Source organism: Schistocerca cancellata, chromosome 6 (assembly GCF_023864275.1).
Source record: "Schistocerca cancellata isolate TAMUIC-IGC-003103 chromosome 6, iqSchCanc2.1, whole genome shotgun sequence".
Classification (NCBI taxonomy): Eukaryota; Metazoa; Arthropoda; class Insecta; order Orthoptera; family Acrididae; genus Schistocerca; species Schistocerca cancellata.
In genome coordinates this window covers 500041261-500059717 of record NC_064631.1, presented here as the reverse complement: position 1 = coordinate 500059717, position 18457 = coordinate 500041261, and the positions used below count along the sequence as shown (strand labels likewise).

The 18457-nt window shown below is 39.1% G+C and overlaps 1 protein-coding gene across 1 annotated transcript in view; it reads right to left on the bottom strand.

Moving 5' to 3' along the window:
- The window catches only part of LOC126191160 (protein KRI1 homolog), a 101498-nt gene that overhangs the window by 29265 nt on the left and 53776 nt on the right, over window positions 1–18457 (bottom strand). The window contains exons 4-5 of the mRNA XM_049931932.1: window positions 16885–17045; window positions 8334–8487 (exon numbers count right to left, since the gene is read on the bottom strand). Coding sequence (XP_049787889.1) covers window positions 8334–8487; window positions 16885–17045 — 315 coding nt within the window. The remainder of the gene's footprint in view (window positions 1–8333; window positions 8488–16884; window positions 17046–18457) is intronic.

The following is an 18457-nucleotide window of genomic DNA, read 5'->3' as shown; positions in this document are numbered from 1 at the left end:
ATAGTACTTGCAGTGGATCCTGACGCAGTTTGTAATTCCTGCGTGATTGTCTGGATAGATGTCAGCCTATTACACATTACGATCCTCTTCAACTGTCGGCGGTCTCTGTCAGTCAACAGACGAGGTCAGCCTGTATGGTTTTGTGCTGTACGTGTCCCTTCACGTTTCCACTTCAGTATCACATCAGAAACAGTGGACCTAGGGATGATTAGGAGTGTGGAAATCTCGCGTACAGACATATGACATAAGTGACACCCAATCACCTGACCACGTTCGAAGTCCGGAGTTCCGCGGAGTGCCCCATTCTGCTCTCTCAAGATGTCTAATGACTACTGAGGGCGCTGATATGGAGTACATGGCAGTAGGTGGCAGCACAATGCATCTAATATGAAAAACAGATGTTTTTGGGGGTGTCTGGATACTTTTGATCACATAGTGTACCTTTGCCTTTGAATGTCAGTACTCCTTCATGTAACTGTTTAATATTTTTCATCAAATCATGTAGTAAACTAGAAGCTATATTGAAGGTGGCACTCTTTCCTAGCAGCAATTTATTAAAATAGTCCAATTTTATTATAATACATTAGAACAAATCTCTAAAAAAGCACACAAATTCAGTCATTTTCTCTGATCAGTGGCCCATCTGTCTCTATTGCTCTTTTCCTATAAGACATTGCAGATATGTTAAAGCTTAAGACCTTGTATCAGTGTGTCTTGAGCATTGTTGTAAGACAGATGAATGAAGCCTCCTCCTTCACAGAAAATTGCTGGGGTAGTTGAAAAATTATAACATGTTTCAAAAAGGCAATCACTTCAATTGCACACCCATGGCATGCACACCTGAAAGATTTAGACCAGGTGCTGCTCAATGCACAAATTCAGCAAGCTCATTTTTATGGCACGTACGTCCTTGAATGTCTTTTTCCTGCCACCGAATCATTGTCAAAGTTTTGGCTGTGGCAGTTCTGAATGTCCAAGCCATCACTGTTCAGCTTCTGCAATAGTTCTTCCGATAAACTCGTCCAGGTTTTCTGATGACGTGACAGGGTCAACAAAACTTTCTTATACTGAACATTCTCCACTGTTAATGCACGCATATCTGATGACTTGATTTATCTGTTCAACATGTGCCTTGTCTGTCATACAGTTAGGCCTAATAGGTAAGTACTTATCGCTGTCTACCTTATTCATTATTTCACACTGAACTGTACTGCCCAAAAAATCTGTACCTTTATTCCCGATTTTAGGGAAAAAATAGCTTGGAAAATGTTTTCGCTTGTAACATTTTCTGTGTGTCAAAGAATTATAGATTGTAGTCACTAAAAAACACACCAAAGTTGTTAGCACTGATGTAATCAAAAAAGATAAGTTGTTCCTGGCACAAAGGAAATTACATCCAGAATACATCTGAGAATGCTATGCCAATTTTCTGTTTCCACTTCTACACAGAAGTACCGGTTTGTGTCTAAATTTCTAATCCTTTCCATTTATCATATTAGTTTCAACAAGTTGATGATGTTTCATGAACATCAATAAAGGGGTTTAAATATTTTCAATCACTGAATCCTTTTCCAAGATAAGATAATGGCAATTTGCTGTCATTTGAAAAAAAGAATGCAAGGGGAACAAAACAATGGGCCTTAGACTGACTGTACAACATCCACCATATTTCACTTATTCATTATTTCATAAATTTCAAATCTACTATTCCCACATCTGTGTAGGGAAATTTGTAGTAAGTTAAGTTAATCATCTGAGGGAGTCATTCAAGAAATTTACAATGAACCATGTATGATCAAAAATTTAGTGGCTACTTCTTTGGATCATCATAGATAATTTGTAGTCTCACATTATCTGAATTAAATGTGTCATTTACATTAGATATGGGGGCTTCTCAGACATCAGCAGAACCCCTAGCCATTATGAATTGACTTAGCTCTGTGTCATTTCCTTCTTCAGAATTAATGACCACCTCCATTGGAGTGATCTGGCTGTCGAAGTTCTTTTTCTGAAACAGTCTTGCTATATTATTCTTGTACTACAGTTCTCTCATTCTGATACAATTTTTGACAGATATTTTTTCTGTGTTCTTCATTTAGCTGCCAGTTTTCAAGTTCTTGTGTTAGTTTCATTTTTGTATTTTTCTAAATTGATTTTAAGAATATTTTTTCGGGCCCAGTTCTGAAAAGAAATCAATGTCTAATAGAAAAGGGAAAATCTGCCTCTGCAGATCCTACTATGCCTAAAAAAATTTATGAAATTTTAGACACTGTCTGCAACTTCTGAACTTAAAACCTGTGTCCTTGCAGGGATGGGAGGAGGAGGGAGAGGAGTGCTAAGAGCGGGGCTGAAACACGTTTCATATGCTACTTCAAATGCAGTTGCTGTTAAAGTTTAAAGCCAAAGTCACTGTAAATGCGAAATAGAATGCTTTATGCCAATATAATATTTTTGATTGAATGAAGAACTACCAGACAAAGAACTTCGTTAATTTGCCACAAAAAAGACATACACACCGTTTAAATTACAACTTGAATACATTTGGAATATTCTCTAAATTCTTGTCTAGTAAGTACAGTGTGTGCCTGGTTGGACACATCAAAGTGTGAGACGTGGGCAGGCATGCTAGGATGGTAATGCGACAATGGCAACAAGTTTATTGTGTTTGGGTAATAACAGCATACACAGTAAAGAGTATTACTGGCAAATTGAGTATTTGGCCAGGTTGGCAATACCATTGTAAAAAGAGAGAAATGGAGATGGTATAACAGCATAGGTTATTCGAAGATGAGTAGGTGTGATAACAGTAGGATTAATAAAGAATACTCAAAATAAGAGCCACAAAGGCAAGCCAACACAGAGAATATAATTTCCCAATTTACATCCCTTTTAATGATTGTGATGCATGTGTTGCACAAGCTGTGTGTTATCTTTGGCACTGGCCGCAAAATTTTCTATTTGTATGTAAACCACAATTTTGTAACAAAACACCATGTCTAGGTTTCCATAAGAATTTCACTCACTCAATTTTGACAGCTTTACAAGTTTGCAACAATGATCATGCCTATGTCCAAAATTGTATACCTGTGTACACTACTTGTTTCCATACTCAAGAGAAGTTCACTGACTTGACTCAAATTCAAAATTTTCCATCACCTTTTCTGTTGGCACTTGTGCCACCCTCTCCTTATCCTCATAATCTATAAATGCATAGCATTACCAGCAAATTGCCATGCCTCTCTGAGAAGACTTCCCTCTTTGTAGTGTGATGTAACAATGCACACTGCTTTCAATAGGATCACAGCTGTGCATAGTCAAAGTGACGAGACAAATTCCCACTACAGACAGTTGTAGAGATTGCTTTGTCAATTTTTACTTATTCTGTCACTGGTGACGGTGAACTGTTTAAATGGAAGAAGGAAAACAGCTTTTCCAAAGGACATATGTCGCTCGTGGTGGTGGCAGCACTGTTCTGTTATGCCACAGCAAGAGAGAGAGAGAGAGAGAGAGTCTTTGAGAATGCAATGTAAACAGAAACTAGATCAGCCAGTATTATTCCCCTTTGGAGAAGGGATACAAATGTATAAGGACACTGTGCTGCATGCATTTACAAAAAAATAGTGTTGGAGTGGAAATATCTGTGACCATAGAACAGAATGAGGCTTTAACGGTTTTGTGCACCCATATGGCCCAGAAAATTAATTTTATTGGCCATCAAGGACTGCCACGTGCTGCATTCCAGTACAGCACATTATTGCAGTTATTCCGACACCATCAGTGACATCATCGGTCAGGCATTTTAGTTTTCCTTATGACATTCTACAACAAATTAATGAAACCTTTAAAATAATTCAAGTAGTTTGCAGCGAACATAGGCTTAGGATCCTAAAAGAAACCTCTTCTAGGTTTGGCCTCTGACACTCAGGCTTGGGATCCTGTGCAAAGAAACTTATCTGTGGCTGCTGTTGCATAGCTATCAGCCGGCTCCCTATGGTGCTGGAGAAGATGGTTTTCTCACTTAACAGAAATCAACAGTGGTTAAGCCAACATGGACCATAGCTACACCTTTATACAATTTTTAATCAGTACATTAATTTTCCACATAAACTGCGAACTATGCTAACACAAAACATGTTATACTTGGAACTGAAATTAAACTAGTGTGTCTACAGCATTGCACAATTAGAAGACATACCCAAAATCCTCTGTAACATGAATCCTTTCCAAAAAGATCTGCTATGAATTTCACCAACATTATATAATGTGAAGACAATGGTGTAAAACTTGAAGGTAGTTTACACACTGTATGTCCAGGCAGTCCTTGGGAATGCACAGTTAAATTTTGAAATTTAGAACCAGTTTCATTCTGTAGTTATTAGAGTAGAAAAACAGATTGAAATACATCATGGTGAGTTGTGACAAAAGACACTCTGTTTTTGAAGTTTTTGGGGGTTGTTCTGACTCAATCTCACTTCCTAGTCACCAGGACTTTTGATGTTGCCTTCGCCACAGCATTCTTCAACAACTGCAGAAGATAATAAAAGATGTAAAACTTAATTTGAGCACCAGTGGAATACGAGTGTACTTTCAATGCACCTCTGCCTTGTCACTGTTTTTAGGGCCTTATACGCTCAAACTGCAAAACCAAGCCTAGTTTTTTAGGTTGTTTAAAACATAAATCTTTTTTTGTAAAAGTTTGCTAAAAATACTAATTTCTTGACACTTTCAAAAAAAATTTCAAATTAGTGCTCAGTTTTTAAACTATTGAAAAGCAGTACAAGAATGAAATTTCACATTCTAAGATCTCATATATGTAAGTTACTACGTGCAAAGTTTCCAGTTTATCCTGCAATTACTTCCAGAAATATAAAAAGCTAAACTTCTCATTCTTTTCAAGCATCTATTTTTTCAGCCATCTTTGCCTCAAATTATCCATAAGAAAATTACACAATAAATATTTTTTTTTAAATTTATTTTGCTTAAGAGAATTAGAAGGTGTACAAGATGTGCTACTTTTGTTTTGTTTGAGAAAATATTGCCAAAGTTGCTGAAAACTCGGTGCGCTGTTGAAAGCTGCACCTCAAGGTCGAGAAATGACTACATTTCCACAAGTATTGAATTGGTGATTGTGAAACTTTATCACTGTTTATTGGGAACATGTGTGAGTGTTCACACTAAATTTTATCAACAACCATGATGGTCAGGTGGGAAACTCTATTCCATTTGGCATATTGCCAAAGTTGCTGAAAACTCGGTGCGCTGTTGAAAGCTGCACCTCAAGGTCGAGAAATGACTACATTTCCACAAGTATTGAATTGGTGATTGTGAAACTTTATCACTGTTTATTGGGAACATGTGTGAGTGTTCACACTAAATTTTATCAACAACCATGATGGTCAGGTGGGAAACTCTATTCCATTTGGCATATTGCCAAAGTTGCTGAAAACTCGGTGCGCTGTTGAAAGCTGCACCTCAAGGTCGAGAAATGACTACATTTCCACAAGTATTGAATTGGTGATTGTGAAACTTTATCACTGTTTATTGGGAACATGTGTGAGTGTTCACACTAAATTTTATCAACAACCATGATGGTCAGGTGGGAAACTCTATTCCACTTGGCATTGAGTGACCCAGGAAGAAATGTGTGTCATGAATGGATTTGGCTCTAATTCCAAGGATGCTGCTCAACTACTAAAGCCAAAACATGCAACAAATAATGTAAGAGGAGTAGAAAGAGATGACTAAATCAAGACTTTTGAGGGTGGCACAAAGCACGGGACAGCCTATACCGGTTGTACAACTCACTCTAGATCAAAACTGCACTGTCAATGCTCCAAACACGTCAAGCATGACAGACTCGACAGGCCACACAACTCAATCTAAATTGAAAATGCAATGTCAACATTTCAAACACATACTCCACTTGGTTGAGCTGTATGAGATTCAAATCTTTTGTAAAACCGATTGACTTCCATTCATTTAGTACATAAGAACTTTAACAACACTGTAATAACGAACTGCAGACTTTTCACAAAAACAAAGTGACACTTCATTCACTTGCCAGACCTGGTCTCTAATAAACAAAGTGGGCAAATGACAACAACAGAGTAATGGATATAGGGTAAGATGGGAAACATTGATCTTGTAAAAGACCAATAAGGTGTGTGGCTTAATAACAGTGCAGTCTTGCAAACTTCCCCTGCACCTGCAAACAGGACAAAGTGCAGTTACTGCTCTCTGTTAACGTAAGCTGAACATGGATATCAGCAATGCGCTATGTATTCCTCCATGTAATAAAGGTCTACTTCCAGTGGCCCTCTGACATTAGATGCTTGAACAATGCAGCCAATGATCAATGGCAGAATATATGTTTGTTTGCAGGAGGATAACTTATATGAACAGAATATAGCTGCCTAAAGATACAATGACTAACAACTCCCGTAACATTATTAATCAGACACAGAATACTTGCATTCTTTTTTATTTACACAGCAGGTAGTACAAACCAAAACTTGGCAGCAGGAAAAAACTATCTGTTCACAACATCCTGAATAAGGGCTATCTAATTCTGGATCAGCTTAAGTCAGTTGACTTTGGGCCACAAATATTTTGTAGTGACTACTGCCAACATTGACAATCTAAAAATACAATTCCACCAGGACGTCATGAAGTCTCTGTGCTAGTGGTGGGTTAAGAAAATTACATTTGCTTTGCTTTTATAAACTGCAACTCGCTCCTGTCCTGAGTCAGCAGAAATTGGCAAAAATCATAAACCAACACTCAATTCACTTGCTAACCTTTGATTTCTTACAATACCACAGCAAAACAGCAGCAACAACTCCACTGTTGAACATGGGAGAGTTGTGTAGGTGATTGCTGTGTGACACAGGATTACTACTGCCACATAAACAATGTTAGTAATTGATGACCATTCAGTAGTAGTCATTCCTTTATGATTGTATTTGGACGAAATGACACATTACAAAGGACACAGTAAAAACAATGTGCATTTACATTCAAACCCCAAGGAAATGACTTATTCTTGTACGCAAAAGATAAGTAAGAGGGTCTGTGCCCCATCTGTGCCTGTGCCCTTAATGCTGGTATACTTTGCCACCGTTTCAGTACAACCCTGTTTGCCTGAGATCATGTCTCATGTTTTAATGGTACAAGCTGTGTATAATGGGTCATCCTCAGGAATTCTCTGCAAAACAATATAACATTCAAAGTCAAAACCAATTTTTCAGAGTGATATGCTATGGTTTTTGGAAATCCTGTCCCGAGATTTCTAGAATTCAGGGTACTTGATATCCTTTAGGATACTTCATGTCCGTTCAGATTAATTTTTCTTTCTTACCATAAAAAATGAATATTTTTCAGATGCTTTGAACCAATTTACTTCCAGTATACAAAGAATAATACACTCATTTCAAGATTCACAATCGCTAGTTGACTAATGAAATTGTTTGTGTTTCAGTCATTTGTAATACGTGCCTGCTTCACTGATGTATGCGCATTACTGTAACGCCAACTTTACAAAGGAGGTATATGTGACCAAGCAATGAATTAGTGTCATGATAAGTGGTCGACTCAGGGTGTGTTCCTTGAGACCCCTTATAGTTTCTACAGACTAGTAAGTACACTCTTTGTTAACATTAACAGTGAGCTACTATAATACATGTATTGTCTGCCAACATGATTACAGGATGATGGAAACTAATAGGGCTGAAGCACAAATTTTATAAACTTAGTAATAATCCAAACCAATGTTAAGTGTCTGATATACCATCAATTACGTAACACATTTAAAACTTAACATTCTATATTGTGGATTGTTGGACATTGTAACTATGTTGCATACTGACCATATGGTGTAAAACAACTAGTCACTATTTATATTTTGAACTACTGTCATTTCTTAAATTGGTCTTATATCTTTTTACAAGCCAATTTTCAGAAGCATCTCTGACGATGTTTACTGCCACTTCCTCCCATTATTTCATTCCTCTGGTTGGTTTACTTGCGTAATTCATAGCAGAATGCATACCATACACAATCCACAAGTCTGGTACACATACTCGTATAAGGTACAATAACATGAACAATGTGCAGAGGCAAATTCAAAACAATTAAATTCTACCCTAAATAGACAATCACCTTCCAAAGAGGGCTGTGCAACTGGGTAAGGATAATAAAGTGAAGTTTAAAACTTAAATAGTTGCTACTTACAGCATATCTAATCACCAGTACCAAAACTAGTGGCAGACATAACGCAGTCACAAAGACTATTTTAGTGCAATTACAATAAATAAAATTTTTAATTAATTTCTTACAAATTCTTTGTCTGGTTCTTCAAACCGAAAATTGTACTTGTGTTCAAATTCCTCTTGCTGCTGAAGTGTAGATTCATCACCAGATAGATCATCAGAGTCATGGACAATTTCATTGTACGTTGGGATGTATGAGTCATCCTCATCATCCAAGAACCTACAAACAAAAAAAGAATAAATTACATATAAAATACAATACAATAAAACAAACTCCTATGTAATATACGAATAGTGTACTATATTATCTTGTTCTAAGGAAAAGTAGCCTAGATTTATAATAACCAACCAGACAAATTTTGAGTCACAGGGTTTAGTGCTGACATTCTTGTTGATAGACACAATCAAAACGAGACTGATGAACAGATTACGCTGACTGTATAGCACTTTCAACATGATGCAGGCAGTTCTGACATGTGTGATAAGTGAGCATGAATATATAGCTGTGCTGTCTGTATCCCACAATCTACAATAATGCCAAGTCTAATGTCTATGCGTCACTTTACAACATTTTTTGATGTGTCCTCTTCCCTTCAAACTCCTGTCCCTGAATAACTGCATGATTCAAGGTAAATCTGAACCAAGCATCATAACTGGAAATGATACAATACCATTCAACAGCTGTCCATGCCTCCTGACTACAGTATCATTCAATTAGTGGAAAGCTGATCAGGGCATCCTAAACCCACTGTACTCCTATTGCTGGCCATGGACCTATGGCAGCTTGTTATAAACATATTACACCTGTCACCAGATAACAGGCACAAAAGGAATTTTGAACTAATGACAAACAATATACACATGGCTCCATACACATTTCACCAAATATTACTATATCAGGATCTGTTTTATATTATGTACCAGTGACTTCATGAAAGCAGGTGATGTGCAACAACGTATTAATTCAAAGCCTGTCAAAAGCGCAACTTTCCCATTATTATTATTATTTCTTTCCTTTCTCAGACATTATGTCTGGTTAAAAATGGAAAGTGACGTGGACCTTGATCAAGCGTGACTTCCTTTTAACTGTACGGTATATATTACATTGCATTTAGGAACTTTTGGGTAATTGAACATGTATCAATAATTACAGATTTCTGTAGTTGTATATATACGTTTGGATGTACCTGTATTGCGTTGCTGTACTGGTGGATATTGTGTGGTATGACTCCTGTAGTTGACAGTATAATTGGTATAATGTCAACTTTATCCTGATGCCACATGTCCTTGACTTCCTCAGCCAGTTGGATGTATTTTTCAATTTTTTCTCCTGTTTTATTCTGTATATTTGTTGAATTGGGTATGGATATTTCGATTAGTTGTGTTAATTTCTTCTTTTTATTGGTGAGTATGATGTCAGGTTTGTTATGTGGTGGTGTTTTATCTGTTATAATGGTTCTGTTCCAGTATAATTACTGTATTATTATTATTATTATTATTATTATTATTATTGCTATCATCATCATCATCATCATCAGCTTTAATAGTGTTATGAACAGGATACACTGTTACCTACCGAAAAGATGACACGCTGAGTTGCAGTCAGGACGATGAAAAGACTGAAACATATAAGCTTTCAGCCACAGCCTTCTTCAGGAAAGAAAAACACGCTTACATTCACATATGTTAGCACATCTCACACACACACTTGACCAATATCTCAAGCCACTACAGCCACAATGCAAAAAAACATGTTGAGCAGGAGAAACAATCCAGAGTGGGGTAGGGAAGGGGGAGGGGGGAGGGACAGGAGGGTATGGGTCAGGGAATATGAATCAGCACTATCTGGCGGGGCGTGTATGGCTGAGAGGTGGCAGGACAACAATGCCAAGTACAATGTCAAAACACTGTGGGGGAGGGAGGGAAGGAGGGAAGCAGGGAGCGGAAAGGAGAGGAGCTGAGGTGGCGAAGGGGCCAGTGGGTGTGCCGGTAGACAGCAGCACACAATGTGGGTGAGGGGTCATGAACTGAAAGAAGATGACAGGACAGAGGGAAGGGGGTGGGACTGTTAGGCAGAGGGCACGGGGACAGTCGGATACTGTAGGTTGAGGTGGGGATGATTTTGGGAGCGGAGAATGTATTGTACGGATAACATCCATCTGCACGGTTCATAAAAGCTGGTGATGGATCCGGATGGCCCAGGTTTCGATGCAGCCACTGAAATCAACCCTGTTATGGCCACCTGCATGTTGTGCCATAGGATGGTTCAGTTTGCTCTTGGCCACAGTTTGAAAGCAGCCACTCATCCTGCTTAAAAAATGGTGGTCATACCAACATATAAGCTGTGCAGTGGTTGCAGCAGAGCTGGTATATGACATGGCTGCTTTCACAGGTGTCCGGCCACACGGGCTTATTTTACCTCACACAGGCCAGTCCTCTGCTATCCCTTCCCCTCCCCATTCCAGATGGTTGCTGTTCAATGCATTTAGTTGCATTCTGGCTGAGACATCTGGAGAGAGCAGTAATGTGTGTGTGTTTTTCTTTTCTGAAGAAGGATTTCCCCGAAGCTTAGATGTAACAGTCTTTCCATGGTGCCTGACTGCTACTCAATGTGTCATCTTTATGGTGAAGACCACCTATTCATTTCAAACCATTGTTGATATTCCAATCTGGACTTCCCATTGTCTTATTATTATTTTTATTCATCCAAGAGTCATCTCACAATCATATAGGGGCTATCAAGGTAATACATCATGAAAAAGTAGCTCAAAATATACAAAACAGAGAATAAATAACATGCTTTATTAGGGATGACAGATGGTCTGTAAGGATAGGACAGGTGGTTGGCCATGGCTCTGATGCACGGACTATCCTGACATTTGCCTTAGTGTCATACAAAAACCCAAATAATGAAATAATGATGGCTGGACAGAGCAGCTCCACCCTCTTGAACAAGAAATCAGTGTCTTAAGAGTACAACTGACGCATATGGTTGGTCCCTATCGCCTAATGTCCCTTGATTTACACACAATTTGTTTCAGATGACTTATAATATACAACATAGTTCTGTTTTTTCATTGCTGAACACGCTAAGGCATAGGAGACTCCTGGACAGTCAAGATGTTGTTGTGTCCCTACCACAAACTCCAGTCTGTCCAGAAAACAGACTCCATGCCCACACATATTTAACTAAGCTCCTCAGTCTATCTGATAAACTGAGTCAGCATTTCCCCATGATGATTGAGTTGATGAAGTCAGGAGAAGGACAAGATATTACTAGCATGTATTTTATATACTGACACATGATTTCCTTTAGAAAGTAATGAACTGTGATTACATATTGAAATGTGAGACACGGTGCTGTAGTTATTCCCTTTCAATTACTACTCACTACTCTGAATCAACTCACAAGGCACAAAGACACCCTGAGACTGAAGCAATTTGGGTTCAGGAATCACCACTCCATAATACAACAACTCCTTCGGCTCACTGGGCACTGTATCACCAACGACACCATGAGACCAGAGCAATTTGGCTTCAGCAATCGCCACTTCACAGCACAACTCCTTCATGTAATAGAACAAATAACAAGATACATCGAAAAAAGGTTTCTTCATGTAACAGAACAAATAACAAGATACATTGAGAAAAGGCTTTTGACTGCCTCTGGCAGAACAGCCTCATTTGCAAGCTCAGTGATGCTGGTTTCCTTGACGGACTCGTCATACATTCCTACTTCACTAACAGCTACCATTCTGGGGCCTCTCTTGTTCAATGACATCCCAACCACACAATATACACTACGTGATCAAAAGTTTCCGGACACCTGGCTGAAAATGACTTACAAGTTCGTGGCGCCCTCCATCAGTAATGCTGGAATTCAATATGGTGTTGGCCCGCCCTTAGCCTTGATGACAGCTTCCACTCTCACGGCCATACATTGAATGAGGTGCTGGAAGGTTTCTTGTGGAATGGCAGCCCATTCTTCACGGAGTGCAGCACTGAGGAGAGGTATTGATGTCGGTTGGTGAGGCCTGGCATGTAGTCAGGGTTCCAAAACATCCCAAAGGTATTATATACGATTCAGGTCAGGACTCTGTGCAGGCCAGTCCATTACAGGGATGTTATTGTCGTGTAAACACTCCGCCACAGCCCATGCATTATGAACAGGTGCTCAATCGTGTTGAAAGGTGCAATTGCTTCCCTGAATTGCTCGTCAACAGTGGGAAGCAAGAAGGTGCTTAAAACATCAATGTAGTCCTGAGCTGTGATAGTGCCACACAAAACAACAAGGGGTGTAAGCCCCCTCCATGAAAGACCCGACCACACCATAACCTCACCGCCTCCGAATTTTACTGTTGGCACTACACACGCTGACATATGACGTTCACCCGGCATTTGCCATACCAACACCCAGCCATCGGATCGCCATATCGTGTACCGTGGTTCGTAACTCCATACAACATTTTTCCACTGTTCAATAATCCAGTGTTTAGGGTCCTTACACCAAGCGAGGCATCATATGAAATTTACCAGTGTGATGTGTGGCTTATGAGCAGCCCCGCGACCATGAAATCTAAGTTTTCTCATCTCCCACCTAACTGTCATAGTACTTGCAGTGGATCCTGATGCAGTTTGGAATTCCTGAGTAATGGTCTGGATAGATGTCTACCTATTACACATTACGACCCTCTTCAACTGCCGGTGGTCTCTGTTAGTCAACAGATGAGGTCGGCCTGTACCCTTTTGTGCTGTACGTGTCCCTTCATGTTTCTACTTCAGTATCACATTGGAAACAGTGGACCTAGGGATGCTTAGGAGTGTGGAAATCTCGCATACAGACATATGACACAAGTGACACCCAATCACGTGACCACGTTCGAAGCCCGTCACTTTGGCGGAATGCCCGATTCTGCTCTCTCACGATTTATAATGACTACTGAGGTCGCTGAGATGGAGTACCTAGCCGTAGGTGGCAGCACAATGCACCTAATATGAAAAACATATATTTTTGGGGGTGTCCAGATACTTTTGATCACTTAGTGTACGCTGGCTGCCATATATGCAGATCACATCACCATCCAAGACTGGAAGCCATGGAACATCAACTCACTATTACGAACAGCACTCAGAACTGCCAGGCTTCGATTGGAACAGTGGCCTGTTAAGATAAACATCGAGATGTACGAAGCAGTTTTGTTCACTCATAAATCGAAACAACTGCACAAGCATCAGCACTGCAGTTGAATAATACTACATACATGCTCAAAACGTGTCCATGAGAAAGTCAGGTGCCTCAGTGTCTGCCTGGACAGGGATGTAACTGACTGACTAACGTATAATACATTGCCACTTGAGGCTCAAATAACTTACCCAATGATTAAAAGACAAAGCACACTGAATATGAAGGTGTTGTGGTCCATGTAATGATATGATTAGACCTTCTATCATGTTAACAGCTCCAGTCTAGGGTTACACAGCTCCAAAATGCCTGCACCGCTCATACAGAACAAGGTTTATGTATCATAACCAATGCTCTGTGAGACAAACACATCATACACCTTCACAATAAATACCATCTCAAGACTCTCTCGGAGGTATTCAAAAAACTCATCACACAACTGTACAGAAACTAGAACAACTCCTTCATCCTAAATCTGGAAAACTACGAACACTACCATAAGTGGAAACATAATTGTCCAAAGACACTCTTTACTAGGGACACCTAACCACCTATTACACTCTAAAATGTACAAACAATGCAGATATCAGGGAACCCCTGCTTCTCAGTAAAGCTGTATGACACCATCAGCTGAACACACACAACCGCTGACCCAGCAACAACAGGGAAGCTAATTTGCACACAAAGTACAAACAAAACCCACCTAACCATACACACTGTGCAAACGATTTTATGACAAATCAATCACATGAATGATGATTCTGGCATGTTAAAGGTATGCTGATGCAACCAATCTCCAGATTTATGGCAGCTATAGTTTCCATTTTGGATATTGGCAGTTTTTATGCTCCTGAAATTGCAAAACTCACTGACTATTTTAATGTTTCATTTTTCAGTCTAATTCTCCTGCATCATCTGATTTAATTAAACTACATTATATTATGCTTGTTTTACTTTTTATTGATGTTCACCTATCAAAGACACTAATCATTATGTTCAACAGATCTTGCAAGTCCATTAACGTACAAGTTTTTATGTCTTTTCCCTTATCTTTCATTTCCACTTCAGATTTCTTGATGTTTTCCTGATTCATTCCCTTCTCAATTACTGGCCTCCTTTCATGTCCTTTGATTCTTACACAGCCGTCTGGTTTCTGTACAAGTTGTAGATAAGTTTCTGATCCCTGAATTTTACACCTGCTATCTCCTGAATTTCAAAGAGTGTGTTTCAGTTAACACTGTCAAAAGGTTTCTCTAAATCTACAAAAGCTATGAATGTAGTTTTGGTATTCTTCAGTCTATTTTCTACAGTAAGATGAAGGGTCAGTAAGGCATCTTGTGTACCCGGAACCAAAACTGATCTTCCCAAAGGCTTGTTCCTATCAGTTTTTCTATTTGCTGAATGTAATTTGTGTCAGTATTTTGAAATAATAACTTATAAAACTCATAGTTTGTAATATCTTCCCCCATCAGCACCTGCCTTCTTTGGCATGGAATTATTAAATTTTTCTTGAAGTCTGAAAGTATATTGCCTGTCTCATATACGTAGCACACCAGGTGGAATAATTTTGACATGGATGGCTCTCCCAAGAATCTTCACGTTCTTGAGTGAATATTATCTCCTCCGAGGAATTGGTTTTGACTTAGGTCTTTTAGAGTTCTGTTAAATTCTTCTTGCAGTATCATACCTCCCACTTCATCCTTATTTATGTCCTTTTCTCTTTTTATGTACTGTCTTCAAGTTTGTTTTCCTTACACACACACACGATTGTGTATTCCTTCTACCTTTCATCCTTCCACCTCCTTGCCAGCCATGCTCTTAATATTAATGCAAGTGCTTCTTTTTTTCCTCCAAAGGTCTCTCTAATTTTCCTATATGCTGCATTTATCTTTCCCACAGCCCTGCATGCTTCTACAGCCTCTCAACTATCCTCTAGTCATTCCTTCATTGCTAATTTTCACTTCCTGTCAATCTCATTTTGTAGATGTCTGTATTCCATTTCTCCTGCGTCATTTGCTGTATTTTTGTATTTTCTGATTTTGTCAATTAGAATGAATATTTCTATAAACATTTTAGGAATAAAGTAGACCTCTCACTGAAATGCAGAGTTACTGAACAGTCGATAGGCAGACACAAAAAAGAAGGAAACTTTCCAGTTTTCGGAATAAATCCTTTCTCAAGCTAGAGTACGTACACACACACACACACACACACACACACACATACACACACACACGTACATATGTATGCACCTGCCTATGCCCCTACACATTGCTGGCTGGCTGCACAAAGTTCGGTAAGTGGCCTCAGATGGGATTGCGGTTGTGTACATGGAGTGGATAGAGGGAGGGGCAGGCAGTAAGAGGAGTTAGGGGTGAGCACCTAGTGTCTTGGAGGAAGGCAGTTAGTTTGATGGCTATTAATGTGGAAGGGAGGAGTAGCACATGCATGAGCTAGGCATGTGATCTATGGGTGTCAGAGCAATTGGTCAGTGGTACATGATGAAGGTGACATGGAGATGTGATTGGCAGGAACTGATGAGACAGAGAAAGGGGAAACTGTTGGGTGGAGGGTGTGGGGATAGTGAGTTAATGGAGACTGAGACCAGGTGGGTTATGAGAGTGAAGGATGTGTTGCAAGAATAATGCTCATATGCATAGTTCAGAAAAGTTAGGGCTGGGGAAAAGGATCCAGATGGCCCGGGTAGTGAAGTAGCCATCAAAATCGACAATTTTGTACTCAGATGCATGTTGTGTCACTGGATGTTTCTGGTCACATTTGGCAGTGGCCATTCATTCTGATGAACAGCTGGTTTGCTGTCATACAGACATAAAAATCTATGCAGTGATTGCAACACTGTTGGTATATGACATGACTGCTTTCACGGGTTGCCCTGACATTAATGGGATAGGATAAGCCTGTAACAGGACTGGAGTAGGAAGTGCTGGTTAAGTGGACTGGGTAGGTCTTGCACGTGGGCCTTCCCCAGGGATATATATATCCTCAATGCTTCTGCTTTTCAATGATTGATCACCTTTACTCCTCAAGTATTTACATTCCACCAGAACTTTCCTACTACAATTATACTGAAAATCTTGTGTGTTATCCAGGGATTTCTAATGGGATTTGTCATTTTGCCTATTTGATCCTCTGCTGCCTTCACTACTAATCTCTTAAAGTCGCTTGGGGAGCAGGGGGGGGGGGGGGGGGGTTAATGAATATTATATGTGTGGTAATTGTACAAGCCTTTCCAACACTATAAGACACAATCTTTTGTGGTGCATTTTGGCAATAATTTTAGACATCAGAGATAAGGGCAAATATGATAACTTTCACACTTTTGAATAATATGCTCGTGTGGGAAATGAGTCATCCATTCCTTCTCTCAGTGATTAATATTTTTATAAGGAATCACAAATAATAAGAAATATATACCTTTTATTGAGAAGATAATCACGAAGAAATACTTCATTTTCATCCAGCTTAGGATCATTCCAATAAACATGCAAGTATTTCAGATCAGATTCTGCTTCTTTGTCAGCAAGTTCTTCTCTCTGCCCCTTCAGCCATTCAAGATAATCTTCTTCTTCTTTCTCCTGTAAAATTGTACACATTATACCCTTCAATCAATTGTGTGAGATCAAAAGACTAAAGAGAAAGCTATGTTATAAAAATCAGGGTAATGTAGCAAGATGAGTGTAATTTCTAATTATAGTGACATGTTGAATGATGGTGTGGGTAGCAATGTTTATCCCATAAAAGGCGAGGAGGAACTTACTATAATAAAATTAAGCGATGAAACAGAGTGTGTTAATGTTGTTCAGGATGTGCAAAGTGTCGAAATGGATGCTGAATTTTTACAAAAACATGAGGAAGTCAGGTGGTTCGCCTTATGGTCTAATACTGGAAACAAGAATCAACTAATTATCCATATATGTGAGGACAGTGAAACTGACAGAGGGTCTGATTCTGAAAGGAAGTTGTAATGATGATAGCAGTGATGAATCCGATAGTGATGACAATGAGGTATTTGAAGTTATAATTGATAATGATGGCCATGTGGTAAGTAAAGATAGAACAAAGGTGGATAATATTAGGCTTAATGAAGAGTTAGAGTTTGGGAGGCGTAAAGACGAAGAGGACCATGCTAGCTGTCATTAGACTGTGTCTGATAATCAATTTGGTAAGCAGGATGATAGTTTTTCCAGGGAAAGGATTAATGAGGATCTGTTGTATGAAGAAGATCACATGGTAAGTAAAATGGAAGTGTGGCACCCTGTAATAACAGCAAGTGTACAAGGTATACATGTAAAAGTGTTTACTGGACAGCAGTAATTAATTGAGTGAGTTCAGTTTTAGTTGTAATTTCTGTAAATTTAACTTTAAACAGTGTGTATTTTCAGCACCTATTATTGTAAGGATATATAAGGGATAAGGGCCCCATTTTTGGTCACGAGACAGTCAGTCCACAGACGAATTTCATGTGAGCAACCTGTGCTGGTTAAAACAATAACAATGCTTAAATTTAACTGTGAAGTACGTGTTAAACAATTGGGCCATGTGTAAAAACCAATGACAGTGACTGCTTCATACGTTCCTGATTATTCTTCAAGAACTGTGGACTTTGTGGTTAGGTTTTACTGCTTGTAGATGTTCATCAGTAAGCAATTGTAGCAGTATATGGAGGTTTGCCTGCAAACTATTAATGAGGCTTTGGAAAGTTTAAACAATAGTGCACAGGCCATTTAACTGTGTAATGTTGGAAGTTGTGCAAAGTGAAAATTAAAGTAATATGAAACACAACTGTGCCCCTGTCAGCTACATAACTTAATAACTTGCAGTAGTCGGTGTCGGAATCCACAACCCCATTTTTCAGCCTAGCATTGCCAGCAAAATATTCACAAAGTGAACTGAGAACTAACTGGTAACTAAAGTAGAATACAAGCACTCGCAAGCTCAGTTGAGAGTTCAAGGGTGAAGTCCACAGCACAAACAAAGAAAAGTCAGA